A 25,862-nucleotide genomic window follows, 5' to 3' on the forward strand; every position below is an offset into this window, starting at 1 on the left:
GAAATCTCTATGATAACAAGGTAATCCTGCACGTCCATCACTTAATGTAGCATGCTTAAACCTGACGCAAAAACCACTCAAGCAAGTTTTAAACTCTCGTTGCTTCAGAATCAGTAGAATTGAATTTAATACACCCTCGTGAGGAAGACAATACTTTTTAACAGCCGAAGTCCTGAGATCACACATATATAGTGGTATTTCATAAGCACTGGTTGTTCGATGACGAGCATCGCAGCAATTGCAAGATGTGGAATTGCCGCATGGTAAAATCCTCATCATCAATGGAGTATAGCACAAACGAAGGGTCAGTCCGCCAGACACCAAGATCTGTCTCCAGATACAGCAACTTAGAAATTGAAAGAAAATACAACATAATGAATACAACAGTTCCTTCTTACACTTGTCACTCCCAAAGGTAACCCAAAACAGTTTTCAGCAAAAAGAATGATGGTGTGTACTTCCCAATCACTGGGTGTACTTCCATACATGATTAATGGAAGAAACACCAAGTATTCCATTTTTTTTTAATCAAAAAAAAGAATGACTAAATTTAACAACGCAATATACAGATTCAAAGACCTCCATTCTATCACCAATATTAAGAAAAAGTAAACAAAAAAGAAAGACGGTGTCACCATATGTAACAGAGTTCCTTCTTTTCCCTGTTACAGAAGCTTGTTAGTGCGGCGCTTTGCTGGGCCTCCAGGGAAGAGTTTCATTATCCAAGCCAACGCCCTCTCAACTACCTGGAGGAGAAAAAACAACAGACTAATGTTTAGCAGCATACAACTGATCGGTAGACTTATAGGATAACACCACCAAGTGATGGAAAAGCTTGGTGTTTTGCAGATAAAGCATTGCCAATTTACAAGTCGTAAAACAATTGGCAGCTGGTTGTGCAAACCAGCTAATAGCAACTGGACTAGCTTTCCTGTAGATGTTGAGTCTTCTAAAAACAGGACAATTCTTAAGAAGCAAGTGACAAAAATATCAACACCTGCACTTAAATAGATACGCATGTTAACCATGACATCGTCTAATGACTATCATACCTCATCCCCTTCATCGGCATACTCTGTTGTATCATGCATAATGTGGGAATCTACAGGCTTTGTCAAAACATTCTCGTTGGCCATTCGTTGAGCAGTCATGAGCTCTAACCTCTGGGTCTGTGCCTCCAGCTTTTGCGATAGATCTTTGCTCAAGTCCTTCAACCATCGATGTTAAAAAGTATTAGTTGCAGTTTCAGACTCATGCTAAGGACCTTCAGATTGACAAATACTAACAAAATGATCCTAATAAAAATTTCTAGATTAATTAGTACTGTCATACCATATGAGATTATAGAATAACAGAATGAAATTTAAACATTAGACTTATTTATCTGATCTCAGTTAATTAGTTTGAAAGAAATATAACAGTGCAATGTATTTAAATTACCAGCAACAATTGTCACCATAAGTATATTACCTTCAGCTTGGAACAATTAGATGATTCTATTTTCAGAGCCCGCACCAGCTCTTCTTTCTCCAGCGCTAGCTGCAAGTACCCAATGTGCAATAAATTTGACAAAATAAAGGATTTTAACAGTGAATGGAAAAAAAGGGTTTGAACATTATTTTGGGAACAATTGCACACTTGGAAAATATATCAAGATATACTTAAATGCATACCTCAGATATCAACGAACTGATATTGTCAATCATTCTAAGCTGATCTACTGGAATATTGCCAGATCCATCTGGAAGATTTAATCTTCCATCTTCAGGAAGAGACATGAACGGTCTGATATCTTGAAGGGCATCTAGGCTCCTGTTGAGCATTGTCTCTGGAACACTCCTCTCCCCATCAACCAAATTCACATGTTCAACACCTGGAAGTGAAATTTCATAGTTCATGATGGAATTTATTTAGCAATAGAAGAGGTATAAATGATAGTAAGGAGCCCATAATGATTTATCCAATTTGAGTCAATTTAGGACTGAAAAAGTGGGCATCAACCAGGAAGCTTGTTAGCAGTCCGTGTTGTAGTAGTGTCTAGAATGGATGTGGTTACTGGAATACTTAAAAAAGGTGATTCCATCTCATGAACTGGAAAACATAGATCGAAATCAATAATAAACCGTTCTTTGTTAATTTTATGTCTTTTAGTATAGATGCATAGTTTTCACATGATAAGTATTCTTGGTTTTATAGTCGCAACAATCTCTAAATTATTGAAAAGTTTCTAAACCACACACAGAATATTCTAATACAAATGGTCATTCAGACTTGAACTGAATAATGGAGTTATTTATAAACTGTTTGCTAAATATGAACTCTACAGATTAATCATGAACAATTCATGACTAATCATGGATCTATGTTAATGGTGACTTCAGCAGCATTGTGTTGTAGTGTGGCCATTCTTGCGGCTGCACAGTTATTTCTTCTATATTTCTTTCTGCATTCTCCCATAAAGCAAAATGTGAATAGTTTTACAGTTTACACTTTGCTTTATGAAAAGGTGGTTTCCCCACCACAACTTCAAACAGCTTACACTTTTTCTAATCTTAATTTTCTACATTGAAAGCATCGAGTGAAAAGGAGGAATAACGGAGGTTCGAAATGCTCAAGAGAAGTAACGAACGACCATATTTTATAATTCCAAGCAATTTGACTTCCATATCAACAAAAGGTGGCCAACATCCCTTTTTTCCTTCTTTCCCCAAATAAGGACAAGAAATCAGTGTTCTGAACCCGCCGACCCGGCCTGACCCATTGTTGTGGCTAAGTCTCAGGTTACCGGTCTAACTGCAAGCCGACCACGGGCCAAACCAGGTCACTATCTCATTTAATTCTCCTTCTCCCACTATCTCATTTAATTCTCCTTCTCATGAGTCTTGACACTAGAATTTAGGTTGCATTGGAGCAGGGAGTTCTGGAACCAACAAAATAAAGAAAAAATCAACAAGAGGAAGAGGGTCGAAGCAAAGACTACCAGCCCTCTAAAATCTGGCAACTACGGGCATCAACTTCCACAGATCTATTGCCCTTCTCCCAGAATAGGCAAAGGCAGGCATCCTCCTCTTCAAATTCGACAGAAACGAATTTCCTCCTAAACAGATCCTGCAAGGAAGACGATCTTCTGCCATAGATCCAGTCACAATGGGCTGTGAACAAAAGATGATGACCCCCTTAGTCATGGATCCAGTGATGGTAGAAAGAAAAAATGAAGCAAACGAACCAGAAAGCAGAGGGAACAGGGGTGTGAGTGAAATCCTCCTTAATTCTACATATAACTAATTTAGAACCCTTTGAAGTTAATCGTCCTTGAAAAATGCAAGGACTCTAGGGGGCGTTTGGTATGGGGTGATCGTCCTAAGATCAAGGGTGATGTGGGTGGAGGTGATGAGATCACCATGTTTGGTTGCACCACGGTGATCCTACATGGCGGTGATCTTAAATCACCTCCACTCCTCAAATCACCCCCCAATTCGGTGATGGGATACCCGTCCTTGAGGTCGGAAATTCAAGATCACCCTAGGGCAGTGATCCTGGGTTGAAAGTTAAAGACAGAAATGCCCCTCAGGTTAGCAAAAAAATTGATATATCAATATACCATCAATATATTATGTCAATATATATATATAATATTGATATTATATATTATATTAATGATATATATTATATTATAATATATTACTAATCATATTATTATCCCATTATTATTGAAGGATAATTTTAAATTCTAGTAGAAATATATTATTATTTTTTATATTTATATAATAAAAATATTTAATATATTACTATATTACTTCTATTTACCTTACTTTTCTAATCAAAATAATTATTAGTATTAAAAAAATCTGTTATAAGTATAAATAAAAATATTAATTCTATAATGAAAAATAACATATTTTTATAATATTAATAATTTATAGGAGTAATAAAAATATTTTTATAGAATATATTAATATTTTATTATAATATATTTTATATGATTAATAAATATATGATAAGGGCTACTAAAAGTAGAATATGTGACAAAATTATGAAGTTATTATAGGAATTAGTATATTGATTTATATTTTTAATTCATGAGAATTAAAAATACATAAAAAAATCCATCTAAGATATATCAAGGGTATTTGTGGTATTATGTGGTCAGTGATCTTGGATTCCCATACCATACCAAACAAGTTACTCATGGATATCCGGAGATTTTTAATCACTGAACCATGGCCTACCAAATACATTGATCTTAGATCACCGGAGATCAAGTCACCCCAGCATTCGGATCACCAGAGATCTTAGATCACCGTGGTGATCCTGTTGGGGTTACCAAACGCCCCCTAGGTCTTTAGGAAAATAGAAAGAATAGGCTTTAAGGCGTCAACTGAAAACCACTACTTTGCTTTGCAGAAAATTCTAATGCAGGAACAACACTTTGACATGCCTACAGACAGAAGAAAATGTAGAACTTAGAACAATGTTTTCAGCTACTGAGATAGAGAGAAGAGAGAGAGAGAGAGAGAGAGAGAGAGAGAGAGAGAGGAAACCAGGGCTGTTCAGCCTTTTTAAATGACCACAAGAACCAGTCACCCTTGTTTGCCTGGACTGCCACTTATGGGTTTTTACAACTTATAGAGCAGTTTGAAACTTTGAATACAAAGGACGAAATCTATTAAACAACTTAAATAGCCATCCATAAACCTATGCAACAGCACATATATCTAAAATAATTAATTTCTTCAACCAAACAGAATTTTCTAAAAGAGTAAAATTCCATCATCTTATAGATGATTAAGATCCTTAAATGATCAAAACAAGCTCAAGACAAGAGGACAAAGAACTATCCAATAACCTTCATCTTTAAATAATTCAATGGTACAAACATAATAAACTAAACAAAGATCCTGGAATTTGTTGATCATTTGGTTAATAGAAAAATGAACCAAACTAAATTCTTAATATTTAGATCTGTTCTCGCGAAATCACTAATCATCAGCTATTTATGGAATCAAAGATGTTTATCCTGAGATGTCTGGTACTGCTAAACAAGTATGATATACACAGTGCAAAGCTAACTTCCAGATGTTACTATAAGAATTTCGGTCCCTACTTATAAGTGCATGATTCAGTAATAACAGAGATTAGCATGTGAGATTCATGACCAAGCTTAGCATGTGTCAGTTTCAAACCTAAATCCTCCGTAGAAGTAGATGCATCTCTTCCAGTAGGGGAAGTTTTTGTTGTATCTTTGACTTTTCCATCTGAAGTTGCTTTCCGTAGCTTAGACTGCAAAAGTTTCTTCTCTGTGCAATACAAATATAATCAAAAACCAAAGGCGAGTTTATTCATGACAAGCAATGTGCTCGTCTATGAGATTGCATGCACAACATGCAATGCACAGAAGAACTTATTTCCACATATAAAGCACTAAATTAAACAAAATAAAGAAAAAAAATTCTGTAAACAGGATAAGGAATTTACAATGCATGGAAGGGAAATTTATTAGCAACAATTATGTGTTTATAGCATTTTTCTCCTTAAGTAGAGGGTGACAAGCAAACAACCAATTAGATTAAAAAATTGTTATTTCTACAATGAACTCTGTCAGAAATCTCAAGAATCTGGAACTGCCATATTTTACAGGTGATGGTAACATCTAATTTGAAAATACCAAGTTACAGGCTAAGAAAATTATACCTTCTTGCAAAGCATTAATTGTAGACTGAAAATCCTGGCGCTCCCTCTCTAAAATGGACACCTTACGTCTGTATGATTCAGAAAGAAGAAAAAGTGGTTAAGGATTTTAGCCATGGAACTGCAAACCACAACTGATAAACTTTATCCCAACTGTTTGGAATCAACTTTCTGGATCCTACTGTGATACTTTCTGGATCCATAAAAGTCTAGCCAGCATAAACTGATGGTTATATGCTCTACAAGTTCAGGAACTTCAATTTTTTTTCATTGCTCATGGTAACTATCAAACTCTCATCAACCTGACTCAACAAGTTTGTTTATTCAAGAGAATGGTTATGATAAGTTAAGCTAGGAAACGTTTCAAATTTTGAAGAGATAATATATAGAAGGGCTTAAATTTTTAAACATTAATTGACTTGATATAGGTAAAAACCTAACGCTTAATTTTAACTACTGCAGAGATTACTCTTGCTTTATTGGACTACGGAAAACAGCAGCATAAGATGTAATTATAAACACTTACGTTTCCATCTCCATCTTAAAACAACTCACTGCACATCAAAGCAACATATCCAGTTCCTTTCCAATTCAGCATCCAGCACTAACAAATTTAACCTAGAGACAATCCGGAAACAATGTCAAACTTACTTGTATGAAGTGATTTCAGAATTCGAATTCTCCAATTGTTTTTCCAGCTTCAGCTCATTTGATCTCAATCTGAGTGCCTATAAAATGTATATATAAATGTATAAGAAAATGAATGAGATCATCAACCAAAGCATGCAATCCTTCATTAGATTGTTGATGCCGAAAACATCTCTTCTATCAGACTGATCCATACCAGACCATGATTCACCAGCAAATATCAAAAGGAAAGAGCATGTTGGTGAATTCTCATTCACCAGCCTATTCTCTCGCCTACTTGGAACGATCCAAAAAATAGGCTTGGATTGGCTAATTAAGAACCCTGAGTTTAAGTTCCAGATTACAGTGGACAAAAAGGGTTTAGATTTAGCTTATGATTCTAAAGATAGGGTTAAGTTTTGACATTGCTAGAATTTCTTTCAACAGATAATGAAATTCTAGTAAACCTGAATAATAAGTACGTAAGAACAGGAATTTTTAAAAGATAAGAAGATCGCAAATCTATATAACAAGGCAGAGTTTGAATTGCAAGTGGCTGATGAGTTGATGGAAGGTTTTCTGACTGGCTAAACTAAAAACTAAGATATGGAATTGATATGGCATAATAACCATCAACTACATTGAATGAGCCATCACATTTAAAAATTGGTATCCTCACCAAGAAAGGGAGAGCACTCGCATTTATTAAAACTTCTAAGTAAAAAGATGTTATGTTAGCAATGACCTTAGTTAAAGCTCTACCATAGCCAGTTACTACTAATACAAAAACCTACAGTATTACAAATAATAATGGAAAGTTATTTGATGCCATCTCACCTTAAGAAAAGAAAAACCAAAAGATATCTGTGTATATGTTACAATCATCTATATTCAAGCAGCACCTATAAACTAGCAATCACCTCTCATGATACAAAACTCACATTAAACCAGGATTGATGATTTACATGCCTTGCCACATCCTACTTTAAAATAAGAAAGGAATATATTCTTCAACATGCACATGCGTCAACTTGATCTAGAGCTTTTGTGAGACTATCCTGAAATTTTCTTTCATTAACTCATTCTTGAAGAATTCATTTTCTCGCATTTGCTAAAGCCTGTCATGGATGGAGATGTCACTTCACCACACAACCTAAACTCCCAAGTGAAAATTTCATGCAATGTGGAGGATTGTATACATTTGATTGAAATTGATGTTTAGAAGTTCAATGTTAAGCTTCTTATATCTCTACTATTATAATGGGAACTCTTAAAGATAGGACTTCAACCTCCGTTTGGCTCCAGCATTGCAATAAAAAAGGAATATATTCCTCAACATGCACATGCGTCAACTTGATCTAGAGCTTTTGTGAGACTATCCTGAAATTTTCTCTCTTTAACTCATTCTTGAAGAATTCATTTTCTCGCATTTGCTAAAGCCTGTCATGGATGGAGATGTCACTTCACCACACAACCTAAACTCCCAAGTGAAAATTTCATGCAATGTGGAGGATTGTATACATTTGATTGAAATTGACGTTTAGAAGTTCAATGTTAAGCTTCTTATATCTCTACTATTATAATGGAAACTCCTAAAGATAGGACTTCAACCTCCTTTTGGCTCCAACATTGCAATAATTACCAAACTTCCATGCAACTCTCACATGGTAGCTCCAAGCATAGGACAACACTTGACATTTTGACATTTTTTCCTTCACAGACACGTACGTACATTGGACGTGTCAAGCAGTAGTATCTTAGAAATCACAGTTCAAATTACAAGTAATATGAATAGAAAATTATGTTAAAAGGTCCGCCGTACCGACCGTACCGACGTACCGGTGGGCGCCAATACTACTAGTTTGGCTTGGTTCACGCATCCAAAAGTCCTAAAAAAATTTGGAACTGCTACGGCCCGGTACAGAAGGCCGGTTCGGGCCGATACCGACCAGTACGTGCCGGTACGAATCGATACCGATTTTTAACACCGGTACGGGCTGAACCGGCCGGTATGGGCCGATACCGATTTTTAACACCGGTACGGGCCGGTTCAGCATTCCTTGGTTAAAAGTATACTGACCAAATAGCATTTAGAACAAATCATTTTGACCAAACTAACAAAATGGGATCAAAAGAATGCTAACTAACTTTCATCAACACAAAAGAGCTTAAGGCTTGTCAATTAGCTTGAAAGGTCCGTCACCTTCAAAGCTTGGCCCATCACCACTTTAAAGAAAGCCATGGATACAAATTTTCTAAGCATCACTTTCATTTTTTCTATTTTCAGAAATAGAAAATTAGAAATTCTATTTATATTTTTAAATTTAGAAATATAAACATGTTTGGAATAAATAATTATTTTTTAAAATATAAACATGGTAATAGTGGCCAAGGTGATGCTAGTAATGACTGAGGCAGTGGAGGAACCAGTGGCATTGGTGGTGGGACACCAGTATGGCAGAGGTGACAACAATAATGGTAGTGGCAGGAGCACTAATGATATGGTGGATGCTACAGTAATGGCGACAGTGGTGTGGTGGAGATGGTGGTGGTAGTGTGCAGTGGAGGTGGCAATGGTGGTGGCGGCGGCGGCGGCGGCAAGAGTGCTAGCAAGGTGGTGGAGGTGGTGATGATGGTAGCAGTGATGAGGCATCGATGGTAATGGTGGAGAGGGGTATCGGCAATATGTCGTAGGTAGCAACAATGGCAGCGGTGTGATGAAAGCAGCGATAGCGGTGGTGATTGTGGTGGCGGAGGTGGTGGTAGAAGAGACAACTACAGTGGTGATGGAGGTGGTGTTGGTGGTGGAAAAAAAATTATGAGTTTCTTATTTTTTAAAATATTGAAAATAAGGTTTTCTTACTTTCATCTTTTTAGAAATAATAATAAAAAATTAAAAAATAGAAAATAAGAACAATAGCTCCAAACTTGTTCTTCTATCTTGGTTACTATGATTTTATTTCCAAAAATAGAAATCAAAAAACAAAGCGATGCCAAACGGGCACAAAAGTTTAAATTGTATTTTGCTATAATGGATACTAGGTTCTAAAGGCTATTTATTATGAGTATATTTCCTAATAAACTAGAAGGTAGAAGTAACTTATGAGAGCCCATAAAGGGAAAGGAAACAACAGTTGCTGGCCATTCACTCACCATAACATTTCATGATCTTATTCTACACAAAATGTGTAAGTATTGTAGCTGCAAACCCATAAAAGAAACAAGAAAATATATAAGATGGATTCACATACATAACCGAGAAGCTTTTCCATTTATATGGGATTGGGTCTATAGATCGTCTTACAAACTTATGGCTCATTCATGCTTAAAATGTTTTACAGCCACATCAGCAAACTACTATGCAAGGACTGCAGTGTCGGTATTGGGCCCCGGTACGGCCCCGTGCCATGTTGGGCTAGGCCTATATCGACACAGTAGAAGAGGCGGAGGAGAGGAGAACGGGAGAGAAGAGGCCCCGCGTGGAGGAGGCGGAGGCCGGGAAACAACCGCACGGAAAAGACGGAGGCTAGGGAGCCGCCGTGCAGAGGCGGAGGGGCTCTACCTCCGGTCTCCTGTTTCGAACTGCTCCGCCTCCGGTCCCCAGTTTCATTTGAAATAGGGGCCCGGAGGGGGGCCCCTTTTATTTGTGATTTTTAAATGAATATCGGCAATGGGGCCCCCTCCGGGCTCTTGTTTCGATCGAAACAGGAGACTGGAAGTGGAGCCCCTCCTCCGCCTCCGCACGGCAACTCTCCGGCCTCCGCCTCCTCCACACAACGGCTCCCCGGCCACCACTGGCCGACGTCCACCTTCCTATCTCTTCCTTCCTCTCCCTCTCCCTCCCCCACTCTCTCTCTCTATTCCTCTTTTCCTTCTCCTTCTCTCCCTCCATCATTGGTTCTTGTTTTCGTTGTCGGAACCGTCTTGGTCCGCCGCCAGTACAACTCGGAACATCCAGAACCGGACGGTTCGGAACGGTTCTGCCGACCATGCTACTATGATTACCACAAGATAAACAGAAGAAAGAAAAGAAAAGAAAAGAAAGGCGTGAAAGATAGATGTCAACATTGAAAAACAAAAATTTATTATTCATTATGGTGAATGAAAAAACTTTCAGTAACATCCTGCAAGTCCTTCCAATTATTGATTAAGTGTCGTCTCCACAAGGTTTACGCAAGATAGTCTCCTTTTAAGAAGTCTCAAATCAATTAAATAAGCTCCATGTAGAAAGTCATTGACAAAGAACTAGCCTAAATATAGAAAAGGAAAAAGGAAAAAATGACTACCTTCTCTTCTAAGCTAATGACTTCAGATGCAAGTATTTTTGCTCTCTCATCAACAGCATTGCATTCTAGCTGTGCATTTGCATATTCCATTTTGACAGACTCCAGTGCCAGCTGTCATATATAATAAGATAATGAGCGAATAACAATTGCTTGAATAGGATAATGAATGATAGAAAAACAAGAAAATCGTACATACACCTTATATAAAGTGAGAATATGAAGAAGAAGCACAGCGTCCTTTTTTTATATGAAGAATGGGTTCACATAAGACAAGGGAATTAAAATTTGAAAAATGATTAACCACCACTATAAATCATTCTGTCACATAATGAAATTCTTCATTTTTAAATAGGAAAAAAAACATATATCTGCTGCTCACCTAGCAGGAAAAAGAAAAACAAATGCATGTAATGCAAAACTGAGCATCTGTGTCATGGCATAATCTATTGGGGTGCTCCTTTATTGACATGACAGATAACCACAAAAAAAGACACTGGAAATCTATGAAACATGAGGTTCAACTAATTAGAAAAGACCCAACTCAGATGCATGAGTTGGAATTAACTGCAGAGTGCAGACAATTTCTGTTAACATTGCACAGGGTAGGGTGGCAAAAACTGGCCTGCTCCAACCAAACCCTACATAGCTTTACAGTTTACACCAATGTGGGTCTCGAGGGTAGAGTTTTTTTGGGTCAGGCTGATCCGCCCAAGTCAGATTAACTTGGATCCTTTATATTTATTTGCTATTTGCTGTTTCATTTTTAGTGGAAATAAAATTAGTAACATATATCACTTTTTAACAAAATTAAGTCAAATCATGTCTTCTTTTTCCTTTTCTGTTTTGTTGGGAATTTTAGCATGACATGGATAAGACAGGTCCGGCTGAGATGGGTCAGGCCAGGTGAAGACATACCAGGTTAAAATGGGTAAAGTCAAGCTAGATAAGTTAGTGTCCGGTTGGATTGGCATGATTTGTATTGCAGGCAAAGTAAGGGTCAGTCAGGTCAAATCAGGTCCCTGTGATTGACCTGTGGTCAGGTATGGATCAAGCAGTCACAATTTGAAGACAGGTCAAATATGAATTGAGCTTGCAAACACGACCAACCCGAACCAACCACCTTGCCAAGTGCCAACCCTATTGTAGAAAAATACAAACTCCAGAAATGTATTGTCTCAAGTTCTTAAACACTGAAATGCAAAAGATACCATATATATGTACGAACATATAAACATGCACAGACATGCAAAATATATGATAAATACATATATATGCATGCACACATACCCACTCCATGAACCGACCCTCCACCCTCTCTCCCATATGTACATATATATAGTATATATTTCACATCTATTATAGTAACATGCAATGCCAACAAGGGGAGGGCACAGAGGACTAACCAATTGAGCCTTAATTTCTTCCTGCAGCCTTTCCATGTCAGATTTTAGCTGGCTGATAACCTTTCCCTGAAATCAAAAATCAAAGCTTAGATGTAAAATATGAAATAATACAGTAACTATAGAGGAATAAATACAGCAGGGTTGATTTATTAATTTCTACATACCTAAAGATGGACTGCAACAGAAATAAAAGTGTAATCTTAGGATGAACAGAGTGAGAACTCTTTTATTTTTTAAGAAATCATAGAGATTCCAATATCCAATAAACCAATATTTTTTTTCATTTATCTTCCTACATAAATATCATGACAGGAGGGTAGTTCGGCATAGCCTTGTGCAGTACAAAGACTTGTCTATCACAGTGGATATTCCTTTGCATGAATGATAACAGTAGTTATTCCAGATAAGACGAACTTAAAATCCCCACCATGAAGCTACACATAACTAATCCAACCAGAAAAGTAAGACCTTGTTCTCATTCCATATATAATTGATGTTCTAATGATGTTAATATATTTAGGCAGTTATTGGCCTCTTATATTGTCACTCAATAGAACCAGGCTGCCAGATTTATAGTCACTGGGGAGTATATGAGCTTTCATTATGTACATCAACGAGCATACCATGTAGCAAATATTGTATATTCCACATCAACCTGAACGAAAGTGGCATGTCATTTAAAAGTCAAACAGTACTAGCTACACCTCAGGCAACATGTAACAAGTACTAAATGAGATCGAGAAGGAAAGTCAGAACTGCTAGCAAAAAATGTGACGCAATCAAATCTTCAGCTTTTTAAATACATGGATACAGCTTCAGACCAACTCATAATCAGATAACGCACCTGCTGGTTATAGCTCTCAGTCAGAGATGAATTCTCAGCAGCCAAAGACTCTGCTAGTGCTCGTGATGTGTCAAGAGCTCTTTGCAGAGAAAACTTTTCTTGTGTCAAATCTTCAATGTACTGCAAAAGACAAGCACTATGGACAGAAATGAAAAAGATCCTAACAATTCACAATAAGTAAAGATAATAACAATCACATGGTGGTGATAGTTCACAATAATTAAGTACACATAAGTGAAAATTTAAAGTAAGAATGTTGTTTTAGAAGTCATATAAGTAGGTTTCAGGCAAAGTTTTCTCATTTTCAATTAATTGGATTTCTACTTTGAGTAAGTTCAAACCTTTGACATCCATCAACTACATCTACAGTTTTGCAGGTCAAAAAGGTTTAGTTGTGTACTGTTGTTAATAATCATGTTTAACAGCTGTTCTAATGTCTTTTATTTGTAAATATGCAGTGTTTAACAAATGAACAAGAATTCAAGTGGAAAATACATAATTCACTTTTTCTGCAAGGGAAACTAAACCAGTTAGCTGACTCCTTTTTCCTTCATTCTGAGTTCATGTACTAGCCTGTAAATAGCAACAAAAACGCAATATAAAGGCATACAGAGGAGAAAATTAAAAGATATAAAAATAATCACCTGCTCCAATGCTGCAAAATCTTCATCTTTCTTCACAGTTGGGATATTGTGGTCCCTCTGCATATCATGATCCACCGCCCCCTGATTCAAAAGTTGCACATCATTCATAGAAACAGAAGTCAGGGATGGCTTCTTCTCAATATTAACACCTGAAGTTCTTGGGTTACAGGATTGCTCAACAGTGCTGTTCTCTGCAGACAGCAGCTGGTGAGAAGATGATAAGAGAGTCTCCGCACTGTCGAATTTTGGACTATTAAAAGAAGCAGGTGGATTGGCTTTCTCAAGCTCACCATATGGCATATGAGACAGAGAAGCTACTCTAGGCACACCAAGGGAATCAAGAAAAGATGGGCGAGATCGACCAGCAGTAGTTCCATAACCAGATGAAGGAAATGGATTTTGGTTAGAGGAGCTTCTAAAAGCTGAACTAGGATCTGCAGATGATGGTTCTGATGCATGCCAAGGTGCACTGCCAACAACATTGAGGTGATGACTAATGGCATGAGAAATCTTCCCTCCTTTATTAATACCCAAAGCACTATCATGATGCATACTGCCACCATGAAAAGGTTGCTCCACTGCAAGAGTTGAGTCTGTTTATTTGGCGGTTGCACAAAGCAGCAACCCCACATCAGAAGTTAATTCAAGAAAGGAAAATCATCATTAAGCAGTTTGATGGAAAATATGAAAACTACATATACCTTTACGTACTCCAGACGTATCGGCTGAAGTGCTGGGAAACCCCAACCTGTTCAGTGCAGAAATACTTTCTGACGTCACAGGATGAGTGCTCGTATGATAAACACCGGATGCATCAGGATCATGCATATAAATTCCTGAAGAATTTCTGTTTCCACCTGATTGAGCTTTATCTGAATAATGAAAAATTGAATGGTTTATGTTCCCGTCAACATTTGGCTTTGTATAAACTGAATCTGAACTACTAAGCTGATCTGCTGTAATAACATCAGTTGGTTCAGATTTGGTATGGGCAAGCTCATTGTTCTCTCTGAAGTGGTCATAATAACCATTAGCCAGCAGAGAGAAGCCTGAGCTTCCATACAATTTAGAAACCTCATCACTCCCAGCTTCTTGTTCTGATCCACCATTTAGTGTATGATCGCCACTAAGCCAGGTAGAAGAGGTTGCAGATGTCCCATTTGAGGAACCAACACCAGTGATTTGGGAAGAATTAACTGTCTCACTTTCATGAGCTGTAACTGATCCAGAAGGATTGGTAACAACAATATCATCTCTACCAGATGCAGCTCCATCTATCACATGCTCACTATTTGGAGAGTGTTTACCATATTGATCAACATCAGCTGCCTGCAACTGACCAGTAGATGCAGCCTTCTTAGCAGCCTTTTGCCTACGAAACTCCTCTAGCTGATCCAGGAAAAACAATCATCCCAGATATCAGAGTTCTTCCTTATGAAAGATTAAGATCAGCTTAATACACCTAATGTCCATACAAGCAAAGATGCATGCTTTACAATAATATTTAACATCTATGATGTCAAGAACAAACAATAAAACATACAATAGCAATTCAACTCATAGAAAATGTTATGCATGTTGTATGCATGCGATAGCAAAATGTCTCCTAAACATTTTAGTGGTTATTTAAAGGGCTACCAGATTACTGATTGTGGCTACAAGTTTCAAGAGGGGAACTGGGAAACAGGAGAGAAATGAAAAATTACAATTCTATTTCAAATCCTCGTATGTTCTATGATATCATAAATTAGCTTTTTTCCATCACCATCATTGTGTTTAGCGAGCAGAGTTCCATGATATTATGACACAGATTCATTAAATATTAAATAGTGCGCTGGTGAACTTTTACCAATATTTTCCAAAAAAGATAAACTCTATTTAAAATTTGAACTTTTTCAAGATCCCTTTCCTGTCAAGGTGGTATATACCAAAATCAAACAAACAACTTTGTAATTCTGAAGGGACAAGATAGTGGCACGTAGAGTTTCAGTATTATTTGCAAATGATGAACCGTGTGACATACAGTTGAAGAGAACCGTGAAAAATTTTGACAAAAAGAAAAAGTGGTCAATCTGGAGGTTGATTCCCATAGGCTATTCTAAGACAAGAAATATTCACTTCAAGCTGTTTCCACCAGTTCACCAAAAGTACTCACTCCAAACTCGAGAATCAGAAATCAAGATAGAGCATAAGAGTTATTCGAAAATGACTAATTTAACCCCCCCCCCCCCCCCCCCCCCCAAATTCTCCCTGTTCCTCAATTCAAGAAGTAAATTTATTTCTTGTCAATCATCAGAAGGTTCAAGATTTGCAACCAGGATGAGTATTTTGGAGAATTTATGAAAAGAGATCTCAGAAGATTCCACAAACAAAACAGAGAAATCAAACCACATCGCAAAATGGATTGATACCGTACCCGTTTCTTCCCAGCTTCCAGATGGCCTTTGCGTGAAGAAGCGGCAGAATTTGGCAGGACCTGTGCTGAAGCCATGCCCAAACCCCAAGCCCCGCCCGATATCCACCAAAATCTCCAATGCTTGCCGTAACCCCGGCCCAAGGTCACCTAGGATTCCAGCTCCCACGCAGCCCGGCGATGAATCTCGAAATAAGCGATAAATTTATAAAAACAATGGGATAAAATACACGAATCGAAAGAACGAAATAACCGAATCGCAGAACGAAATAACGGACGAGATCTTAGAGGGGCAGAGGACAGAGAGCTCGGGCGAGAGGGGAAAAGAAGCCCTAATTTCGGCAGGGATTTAACAAGAGCGTGAGAATCCCTCGCAGTCGCAGATCTCTTTCACTGCTTCTGTCCGCTGCAGTGGGTGGAATCGGCTCCAGAGTTCAAAGATCGGACCGGAACGGGCGGAGGGATGACGTTCCGTTCGGTCTGACACGGACACTGGACCGGACATAAATTTGCTTGAAGATTTCGAAAATAGACAAATTCGTCCCTAAGCCTTGGCTTGAAACTCATTTGAGTCCGCAACACTTTGCAGTTACAATGTCACCCATGACATTATAAAAATAATTCAATTAAGCCATCATCATTAAAGCTGCATAGATGGCATGTATTTTACGACATAGCAAAAAGATATCGATAGATCAAGATATGGTAGAGAGATAATTGGTGAAAAAAATTGCTATGTTAGTGGCTTTGGGGGAAGATCCCACCAAAATAAGAGAGAAAGAAGCTCTGGTTTACAAAGAAATAAGGGAGAACAATGCCCTCCGCGATGTTTTGTTTTTTGATTTTTTTGGCTTTATCCATGCACGTTATGTATGATACTTCCGTTTTAGCAAAAAAAAAAAAACAAAAAATCAAGAAAGAACAGTGCAAGCACAGAGAGAGAGAGAGAGAGAGAGAGAGAGAGAGAGAGAGAGAGAGAGAGAGAGAGAGAGAGAGAGAGAGATAAAAGATTGAATGAGATAGAGAAAATAGACCTGGTTTGCAAAGATGAAAGCCCCTAATGTGGTCATCCCCATCTGTTTTTGTGGAGAAAGTACTTCTTTGAAAACTTACTAGATAAAGGCCAATCGAGGAAGGAGATTTCTCGGGTGCAAAAGCTATGGGGTGGTTTGAGTGTCTTTATTTTTCTTCTTTCTTCTTTCTAGGGAAGAGGTCTATATGTTTTTCTTCTTCTTTGTTTGTTTGATGCACAAAATATTTGACTCCCTTTATTTTCTTCTCTGTATTTTTTGGTTCTAGCAATCTAGTGTATATGGATACTTCGTTTGATATGACCCCCACTTAATGATCGTGCAAGGTACGTTGTTTTAGGGCTACTGCTGAAGGTTAGAAAAATAGAGAGAGAAAATGCAGCTGAAAGGAAAAAGTATAGATGCTTCAAATTATGTTGTTTCCTTGTTGGGGTTTGCACTAAGTTATCTATGTTTTATGTTGTCTGTCTTCCTATTTGCCTAGCTAGAACACAACAATGCAATGGATTGGGATGGCAATAAGCACCACTAGAGGTCTGTGGCTTGTTCCCTTTTTGTGTGGTTTAAGCTGGTGTAGATGGCTTGCAATGTTTATGATGGAGAGGGTTACCTTTTTGTGTAAATCACTTTAGCTAATATATATTCTAGTTGCAACAATGACATGGAAGGAATTGCTAATTTTATGCTTTTGAGTAGTAAAATGTCTTGTTCAATCTTTTTCTTGCTATGTCTCATCAAGCATATGGTATAATATGATAATGCTCTGAACACAGGCATTATTAAGATGAAAGCAAGATGGTCATATAATCAATAACTGGAGCACAACTACTACTAAAAATTTACAATTCTCATTCATTTCTGTAAGAAGATTATAGTACACAAATTTGTTTCATTTGACAGTTCAAGATCAACCTTGACAGTTCAATAGCAACTTTTACACAAAAAAACCATCAACAAATAACATTTGCCATTATCAACAAAAAAATACCCAAAATAACTACTTTGCCATTGACAAGGAATACTTCCCACACCATAAAATGGTATATCCCAAAATCTGAAAACAAACACCCTCAAGGCCCTCAACTTTATATATTCTCCTACATTGCTGCATTAGTTTATTCTAGCAGACTAGAAGCTTTTGGAATTTGTCACTGACTTTTCTCTATGAGCATTTGGTTGCAATGCAGTTGGTTCAGTTGGTTCTGGATGTGGTGCCACCAACTTTGTCTGGCTTTGCTATGTGCTAGGGGGTGTTGTGGGTTGAGCTAGAGTTGATGGGTTAACTTAATGTTGGATATGATGCCACTATATCTAGCATGGTAGATGGTGCAAGTCCATTTGACTGTGATATTTGATTTTGGCTGGTGCCCTGAATAGAAAATGACTATAATTAAATTTAGAAATATGCAAGAAATAAAAAATAAGATATATAAAAGGAAGGAATATAACAGTGGCATGGGTAAGCTCACATTAGGCATCCATCTAACAGTAAATGTTGATGAGGTCCCTCCAACATATGATGAACTCTCTCCATAGATAGTCTTCTTTGTAACTTTCATTTCAAAAAATTCAATATGTAAATCAAATTAAATTTACAAATATGCAAGATATATAAAAGAAAGGAATACAGCGGTGGCATGTGTAAGCTCACATTAGGCATCCATCTGATAGTAAATGTTGATGAGGTCCCTCCAACATATGATGAACTCCCTCCATAGGTATTCTTCTTTGTAACTTTCATTTCAAAATATTCAACATATAAATCAAACTTATAAAATGCATTCATTTAAAAAATATATAAAAAGAAACTCTATTTGATCATCTTTATTAGTAGACTGTTATGGGTGCATTTCCTCTTATCGATCCACTTGCTTGATTAGTTGGTGGTGGATGTAAACTGCTTCAACTAGTCCTTTTACCCTTCAATTCAAGAAATAAGTTATCTATCAATATAAACATCATACTTCAGAAAAGCATTCATATATAAAAAAAAATAAAGTGTTAAAATATGAATTACTGTTATAGTTCCATTATTTCCTCTTGAGCCACTTGGATGATTAGCTGATGGTGATTTTAAGTTTCTACCACCATCTCTTCTGCATATGGTTTTGTTATTCCCTTCACCACATTGTCCACAATATAGCTTGAAGCTCGTTTTAGTTTGGTTGGCTTTTGTGGCTCATCTAGCTCATTCCTCCTTGCTATTTTGGATCCGCCAAGTGTCTTCTTAGGAAAATCAAAAGGTAGTATTCCCCCATATCAATCTTTGGCCATAGCTTAGGCCCATTAATTGGGTCAACAATTGGTTCATATATCTTTAGATAGGTGTCCTTTCTGTTATCCGAAATTGTTTCTATAGCATATGTACATGAGATCCCATTTAAGTCCTACTTCCTACAGGTGCAAGTGTGCTCTCTCAAATCAACTACAAAACTATCCAAGTTATCTGGACAGCTTATCCCCACTTTTGGACCCCCTGAAGAGCTAAGCCAACACCTGGTAGGCTGCTCCTTATACTTCTCCAACTCTTTTTGAATTTAGGGGCAAATATCTCCTTTGTACCTCATCATCTTGTTCCTCTTATTTATGATCCTATTCATTATTTTTCTCTTAATAAGCTCTAGCAATGTTAAAATGGTCTTTTCCCTCACATCCAAAACAAATTTGTTGAAAGCTTCACAGAGATTATTTAGTAACATGTCACACTTGGCATATGTGCTAAAATGTAATCTTAATCAATAGAAAGGTGACTGGTCTTAAAGCCACTTACAAGCATCCTCAAACAGCTCCTTCCGTTTGCCCATCTTTTCCTCGAAGTCCTCCACATATGTTGAAACAACAACATATATAGCTTAGTAATAGTGATGGTCCCATATTTTGTTCTTCTCAGCTCGGCTGCATAATCACCAACCTCACATACTGCTTCTTATAATCCTCCTCCAGCATCTCTAATGCCAGGCTTCAACCCTCCAAAGCTTGCTTCTAGGCACTAAGATGTTATAGTCCTCCTTAGCAACATCTTCAAATAAATTCACAGATCACTTGGGTTCTGACTTAATCCTATTTAAGTATTTATGTGCAAGAATCTTTGAAGTAATTGTTTTGTTGATGTGGAATTTACTGCAATTGTGCTCATCAACATAACTTTTTTGCTTGGTATGTGGGGTTTTGGGGAGCATTGCTCACAAAATTTGACCATAAACAGCCTTTTTTGTACTTCTATATAAGTTTTTCAGAGCACAAATATTAATGGCAGCATTGATCTGATTTGTACTGCTGAACTTCACCAACCACAAACTTGGGTTAGCTCATATCAGTCTCTCTACACTCAGGGCACCTCTGTGTACCAATTCCATCATCATCAAATGAACTACCAAATGCTATATGGGTCATCTAAATCCTTATGCACAGAGTCATTATCATCATCAACCATATTGCTTTGAAATCCAAATAGGCAAGGTACTTTGGCTTTCTCCTATTGTTTCCCCTTATGATCTCAACCCTTCGGTCCACATTTCCTTCAAATTCCAAATCATCATATGTGAAGCCATAGTCACTATCATCAAATTCAGAGTCACTATCTTCGCTGCCTGAATCCTTTTGTACCCACCATCTTCAGTCTCATCATCCTCATCTTCAGCCTCCATGTCAACACCAATTGCAATCTCATACGCATTCTTCATAGCCTTATCTCTAGACACCTGCTCTATGTACACTTCAATCTCCTTATTTGCAAGGATAATTTGCAAGGATATGCTTCACCAATTCTATCACATCTTGATCACACCTCGGAGGTCTTAACCCACCATCCAAACTCTTTGTTGGATCTCTCCAATAACAATTCATAAACCAGCTATATCCTAATTTCTCTACAATGTCATCAATTTCGAGCATAGACATTATGTCTACATTAGTCATAACAGTCAACTTTGCCATGAACATATCATTTATTTGGCACTTGGACAAATTGACCATTATGGTGTAAAACCACTGTGAAATGGTCAGGATCATCTGCTATGCATAAACATAAAAATCAGAGCAGTTTTTTAAACATATAAACAGTGTTATCAACCATGTTTTCAGCATAAAAAACAATGAAACATATTCATCATAAAAAAAAAACAGAGCCATTTTTTCGAGATATAAGCAACGTCTTCAACATGTTCAACATAAAAAAATGGAGCTACAAGATATAAACCATGTTGTCAACATAAAAAATAATGAAGCATATTCGACATAAAAAACAGAGCCATTTTTCAAGATATAAATGATGTCTTTAATATGTTCAACATAAAAATAAAAAAGAGCAATTATTTTAATATATAAATATTATATTCAACATGGTAAACTTATCATGCAGGTATCTATCAGTGCTTGCTTAAAGTGATCATCTTCCCAGATCAATAACAATAAAATAAAATAAAAAAACCCACACACAAACACATCACACTGGAAACAATGCGGACATTACTCTTACCATATGGAGGGGTCGACTACATGGATGCAAAATTGCGTAATACAACCTCCTTCCCCTCTACGATTTCTTCGTTTACTTCTCTCCCACACCTCGACTCCTCATCAGGCAATGTACTATCATTCTACCACGAATTGGTAATGGAACAGCACTCCTTCCCTTCTCCTTTCACCTAAGTCTTAGTTAGTAATGGAATGACGAATCCAGGGTTGAAGTGATTAGAAATTGTAAAAATCGAACGACGAATCTCTGATCTCTTTTGCTTTTGATTTCTTCCCCTGTAATTTAGAGGACATGCAAGGGCAATACTTGCTTGAGTGCTTAGAGGTCAAGTAGTGGGCTCACTCGGAAAGGGGTAGTTCTAAATACACCCCCCCGATTGCTCAGGACACCCCCCAAAAACCAAAAAAAAAATACCCAAACTAACCTTTAGTGTAATTACCATATTGCCCTTGAAATTTTCTCAGTACACCCCCCTTCCTCCTCCTCCGTCTCCTCCTCCGTTTCGTTTTGAAAAGGAAAAAAAAACCACCCCTCAAACCCCCCTTAAACCCCTCGATCCATTTACATCGTTTAGGCGATCTTTGAAGGAGATTTAAGCCCCATTCGAAGCATGGACAAGCAACTAGTGATTTGGGACGAAGAATCGGCCGCAAAGGTACGTGTTCCACCTTGTTTCGAAAGTTTTTTTTTTCACGGTTCGTGCTCCGTTCGGCACTGGATCGCCGAACAAAAGGCTTCTGTTCGGCTGCACAGTGCCGAACAGAAGCCTTCTGTTCGTCAACGCTCTACCGAACAGAAGGCTTCTGTTCGGCTGCACAGTGCCGAACATAAGACTTCTGTCCGGCACACTGCAGCCGAACAGAAGGCTTCTGTTCGGCACTCTGCAGCCGAACAGAAGCCTTCTCGTGCCAAATCGCGTGCCGTGCTGAATTTTGTGCCGAACAGATCCTCTGATTCATTAATTCTTGGTGATAAATTATTTTATATGTAGGGCTATGCTACAACCGAATCGAGTATAATTGGATCAGAATTTGTACTGGATTACACAAGCGAATTTACAACTTACGAGGTATTATAATATATTGTGCAATTTTGTATTAGTTTAGCGAGCTATTTTTACAACTGTGTACTTACATAAATTGTTTAATGTATAAATCTTCAAGAGTAGAGAGGACTTGTGTAATTGGTGTCGTGAAGCTGGGAGGCGAAATGGTTTTGTTGTTGTAATCAAATCATCCGATGCAGGTACCATTTCTAAGAAACCCAGAATTACGTTAGGTTGTGAGAGGGGTGGGACGTACCGAACCACAAAAGAAAAGCGAATAAAGACTGCCTGTGGGACAAAGAAGTGTGGATGCCCTTTTGCATTAAGAGGAAAGAAATTGGATACTGCGGATGATTGGATATTACTGGTCGTATGTGGAGTGCACAATCATCCCGCTGCAGAGAATCTGGAGGGGCACTCATATGCAGGGAGATTATCTGAGCAGGAGACGGAATTGTTAGTGGATATGTCGAAGAGTTTGGTTCGTCCAAAGGACATATTATCCACATTGAAGGAAAGAGATGCCCTCAATGTTACGACTATCAAGACTATCTACAATGTACGTCAACGGTTTAAGGTTGCAGAGAAAGCCGGGAGGTCTGAAATGCAACATCTATTAGGTAAATTATCAGAGGCTAAATATATTGAGTGGCATAGGAATTGTACTAATACGGATGTTGTGCATGACTTATTTTGGGCACACCCTGGCAGCATTGATTTGTTCCGTGCATTTCCCCGTGTGTTGATAATGGATTGCACGTACAAGACGAATAGGTATCGTCTTCCGCTCTTAGAGATTGTGGGGGTGACATCTACTGACATGACATTTTCAGTTGCTTTTGTATACTTAAATTCTGAGGGGGAAGAAAGCTATACTTGGGCATTAGAGAGATTGCGCAGTGTCATAGCTGATGATGTTTTGCCTGAGTTGATTGTTACAGATAGAGACTTGGCTTTGATGAATGCAATTCATAGAGTATTTCCTACTGCTAGACATTTATTATGTAGATGGCATATTAGTAGGAATGTTTTGGCCAAGTGCAAAAAATTTTTCGAATTGAAGGAGAAATGGGATAAATTTATTATGAGTTGGAATGTACTAGTGCTGTCCTCCACGGAAGACGAGTATAATGATCGCTGGAGTGCACTGCAGAGAGAGTTCGGTACCTATCCAGATGCACTACAGTATGTGTCAGATACTTGGCTGAGCAAATACAAGGAAAGATTTGTTGCGGCGTGGACGGATACATGCAGGCACTACGGAAATGTGACGACAAATAGGTATCACAAATAAAGACTCATTTAAATTTAATTTGCCTCAATTCTTATATCTAACTTTCATTTGTTTACTAGGGTCGAGAGTGCACATGCAAAGCTCAAAAAGCAGCTTGGATCAAGCCAAGGAAGTTTCGAGTCATCTTGGACTAGAATACATGGATTGATTGAGTTGCAGCACAGCTCCGTTAAAGCCTAATTGGAGAAGAGTTTATTGGTAGTGCAGCACAACTTCAAGCCAGCTGAATTCAAAGAGTTGCGAGGTTTCATATCTATAAGTGCGTTAAATCATGTCCTCGCCCAATCGAAACGAGCCAATTCAGTTGGGTTTGATGATTCAAATTGTGGGTGCGCTATTCGACGCACACATGGTATACCATGTGCTCACCAGATTGCGCGGTACAGGGTGGAAGGTCGGCCCATTCCTCTCGACTGCATAGATCCTCATTGGAGGAAACTTGATATTCTGCCTACCCCCCCCGTGCAGCCAATTCAGTTGAGTTGTGATGCAGAGTTAGATTTGATTGCGCTACGATTCAAGAAGTTAGATGGGGCTTCTCAATTGCAGATGATCAAGAAGTTACGAGAGATTGCAAGTCCAGATAGTACACCTCTTTTAGAGCCTGCAAAACGGAAGACCGGTTCACGTGGGCGCGCTTCACTGAAGGTTGATACGTCTACTCGACGTGACCCGTCTGCGTTTGAGTTGGTTCTATCTGGACAGGATAGTTATTCACCTGGTGTTGAGAAAGTTACCATCCGCAATCCATCTACTCAGATTCAAAAGAGACGGCCCAAGCAAAAGGTAAGTACCAAATATTTATTTCCTTACAATAGGTATCACAACGTCTACGGGACGGTCCGTGCCGTGCCGGTATGTCATGTGCCGATACGGGACATGTCGGGACGTGCCGTGCCGAGATGTGCCGATACGGGACATGTCGGGACGTGCCGTGCCGAGATGTGCCGATACGGGATGTGCCGTGCCGAGATGTGCCGATACGGGATGTGCCGTGCCGAGATGTGCCGATACGGGACATGTTCTGCCATTGTTACATATTTTCTATCATTTGATATTATTTGCAGATTTTTCGTACTAGAGCCCAGTCACATACGCCCATTATCTATATTGATGCTATTCCTTCTGCCTTGAGACCATACATCCAGCATATCAAGGATGTAAAAGCTGATGGGAATTGCGGATTTAGGGCAATAGCTGACTTACTGGGATTTGGAGAAGATGACTGGGTGCGTGTTAGGAAGGATTTATTGCAAGAGTTGCAATGTCATTCGGACCACTATCGCACATTATATGGTGTGGAAGGGACGATTGCTGAGATCACTCATGCATTATCATATTATGATGATTGTCCACCATATGACAGATGGATGACTATGCCGGACATGGGTCATCTTATAGCATCCTGCTATAATGTTGTCCTATACCATCTCTCGTTGCAACAATGTCTGACCTTCCTACCTCTCCGTTCTGTGCCAGTACCTCTTCTATCCCGCAAAGATATCGCTATCGGATTCGTAAATGGAAATCATTTTGTTGAGGTACTACGTTCACAACACTTGCGAATATTTAATTTTGCTTATTTAATTTTGCTTATTTATAATTTTGTAGCTATTAATATTTTCTTATTTCTAATTTTGAAGGTGTTCTTGTTGCCGGGACATCCCGTTCCGCCAGTAGCGACCAACTGGCGAAAATATCATCTTCCTTGTGCTACCGGATGGGAAAATTCATATGAAGCACGGATTCAACAGTTCAAAGAGAGCATCTCACCTAATGTTATAATTAGCGAGACAGTAGAGTTAGATTGATTATTTATATATGTACAATTTTTGAAAGTTGTAAATTTTTTGGGGCTCTTAGAGTCATGTACTGTGAAACTCCATCATCAGCTGGGAATACATATGACGACTGTTGTTTCCGTTGAGATTTCAGATGTAAACAGAAACATACTTAAGAGCTGGTGGGAGCAAACAAATCAAACAGGGGAACTAATAGACCTTTCTGATGTACAAGAACTTAACGGTGACAAGCTTGAGCAAATGATTAACACATTTGTTGGAAAAGAGGGCTCTGTGATGTTCTTGGTTAAGAGGTTAATCGGCTGCCC

At 38.2% G+C, this 25,862-nt stretch overlaps 1 protein-coding gene across 6 annotated transcripts; it reads right to left on the reverse strand.

The window, feature by feature from the left end:
* Positions 1-315: 315 nt before the first annotated feature.
* Positions 316-16,398, reverse strand: LOC103713533 (protein BLISTER-like). Of its 6 annotated transcripts, none has more exons than XM_017844389.3 (14): positions 16,184-16,394; positions 15,909-16,091; positions 14,194-14,881; positions 13,493-14,085; positions 12,849-12,968; positions 12,005-12,070; positions 10,602-10,712; positions 6,340-6,416; positions 5,692-5,759; positions 5,184-5,297; positions 1,674-1,873; positions 1,471-1,539; positions 1,053-1,208; positions 316-746 (listed from the first exon to the last, which is right to left on the reverse strand). In XM_017844389.3, exons 2-14 carry the CDS (start codon positions 15,981-15,983, stop codon positions 666-668), a joined length of 2,418 nt encoding a protein of 805 aa, XP_017699878.2. In that variant the 5' UTR covers positions 15,984-16,091; positions 16,184-16,394; the 3' UTR covers positions 316-665. The 6 variants fall into 6 exon arrangements, 5 of the variants coding, with proteins under 5 accessions (XP_017699878.2, XP_008798718.2, XP_008798719.2 ...); XM_008800496.3 differs by having other exon boundaries at positions 14,194-14,712; positions 14,800-14,881; positions 15,909-16,394; XM_008800497.3 differs by having other exon boundaries at positions 13,493-13,683; positions 13,783-14,085; positions 15,909-16,394.
* Between the last annotated feature and the right edge of the window lie 9,464 nt (positions 16,399-25,862).

This window comes from Phoenix dactylifera, unplaced genomic scaffold, assembly GCF_009389715.1.
Source record: "Phoenix dactylifera cultivar Barhee BC4 unplaced genomic scaffold, palm_55x_up_171113_PBpolish2nd_filt_p 000089F, whole genome shotgun sequence".
NCBI lineage: Eukaryota > Viridiplantae > Streptophyta > Magnoliopsida > Arecales > Arecaceae > Phoenix > Phoenix dactylifera.

Bases quoted from the DNA above. Each gene is read 5' to 3' on its own strand.
- LOC103713533 (XM_017844389.3), bottom strand. From the start codon at position 15,983: ATGGCTTCAGCACAGGTCCTGCCAAATTCTGCCGCTTCTTCACGCAAA. The intron at 5,760-6,339 runs GTAAGTTTGACA...TGAATCATACAG, and splicing joins TCTGAAATCACTTCATACAA to ACGTAAGGTGTCCATTTTAG. The intron at 1,209-1,470 runs GTAATATACTTA...CGATGGTTGAAG, and splicing joins CTAATTGTTCCAAGCTGAAG to GACTTGAGCAAAGATCTATC.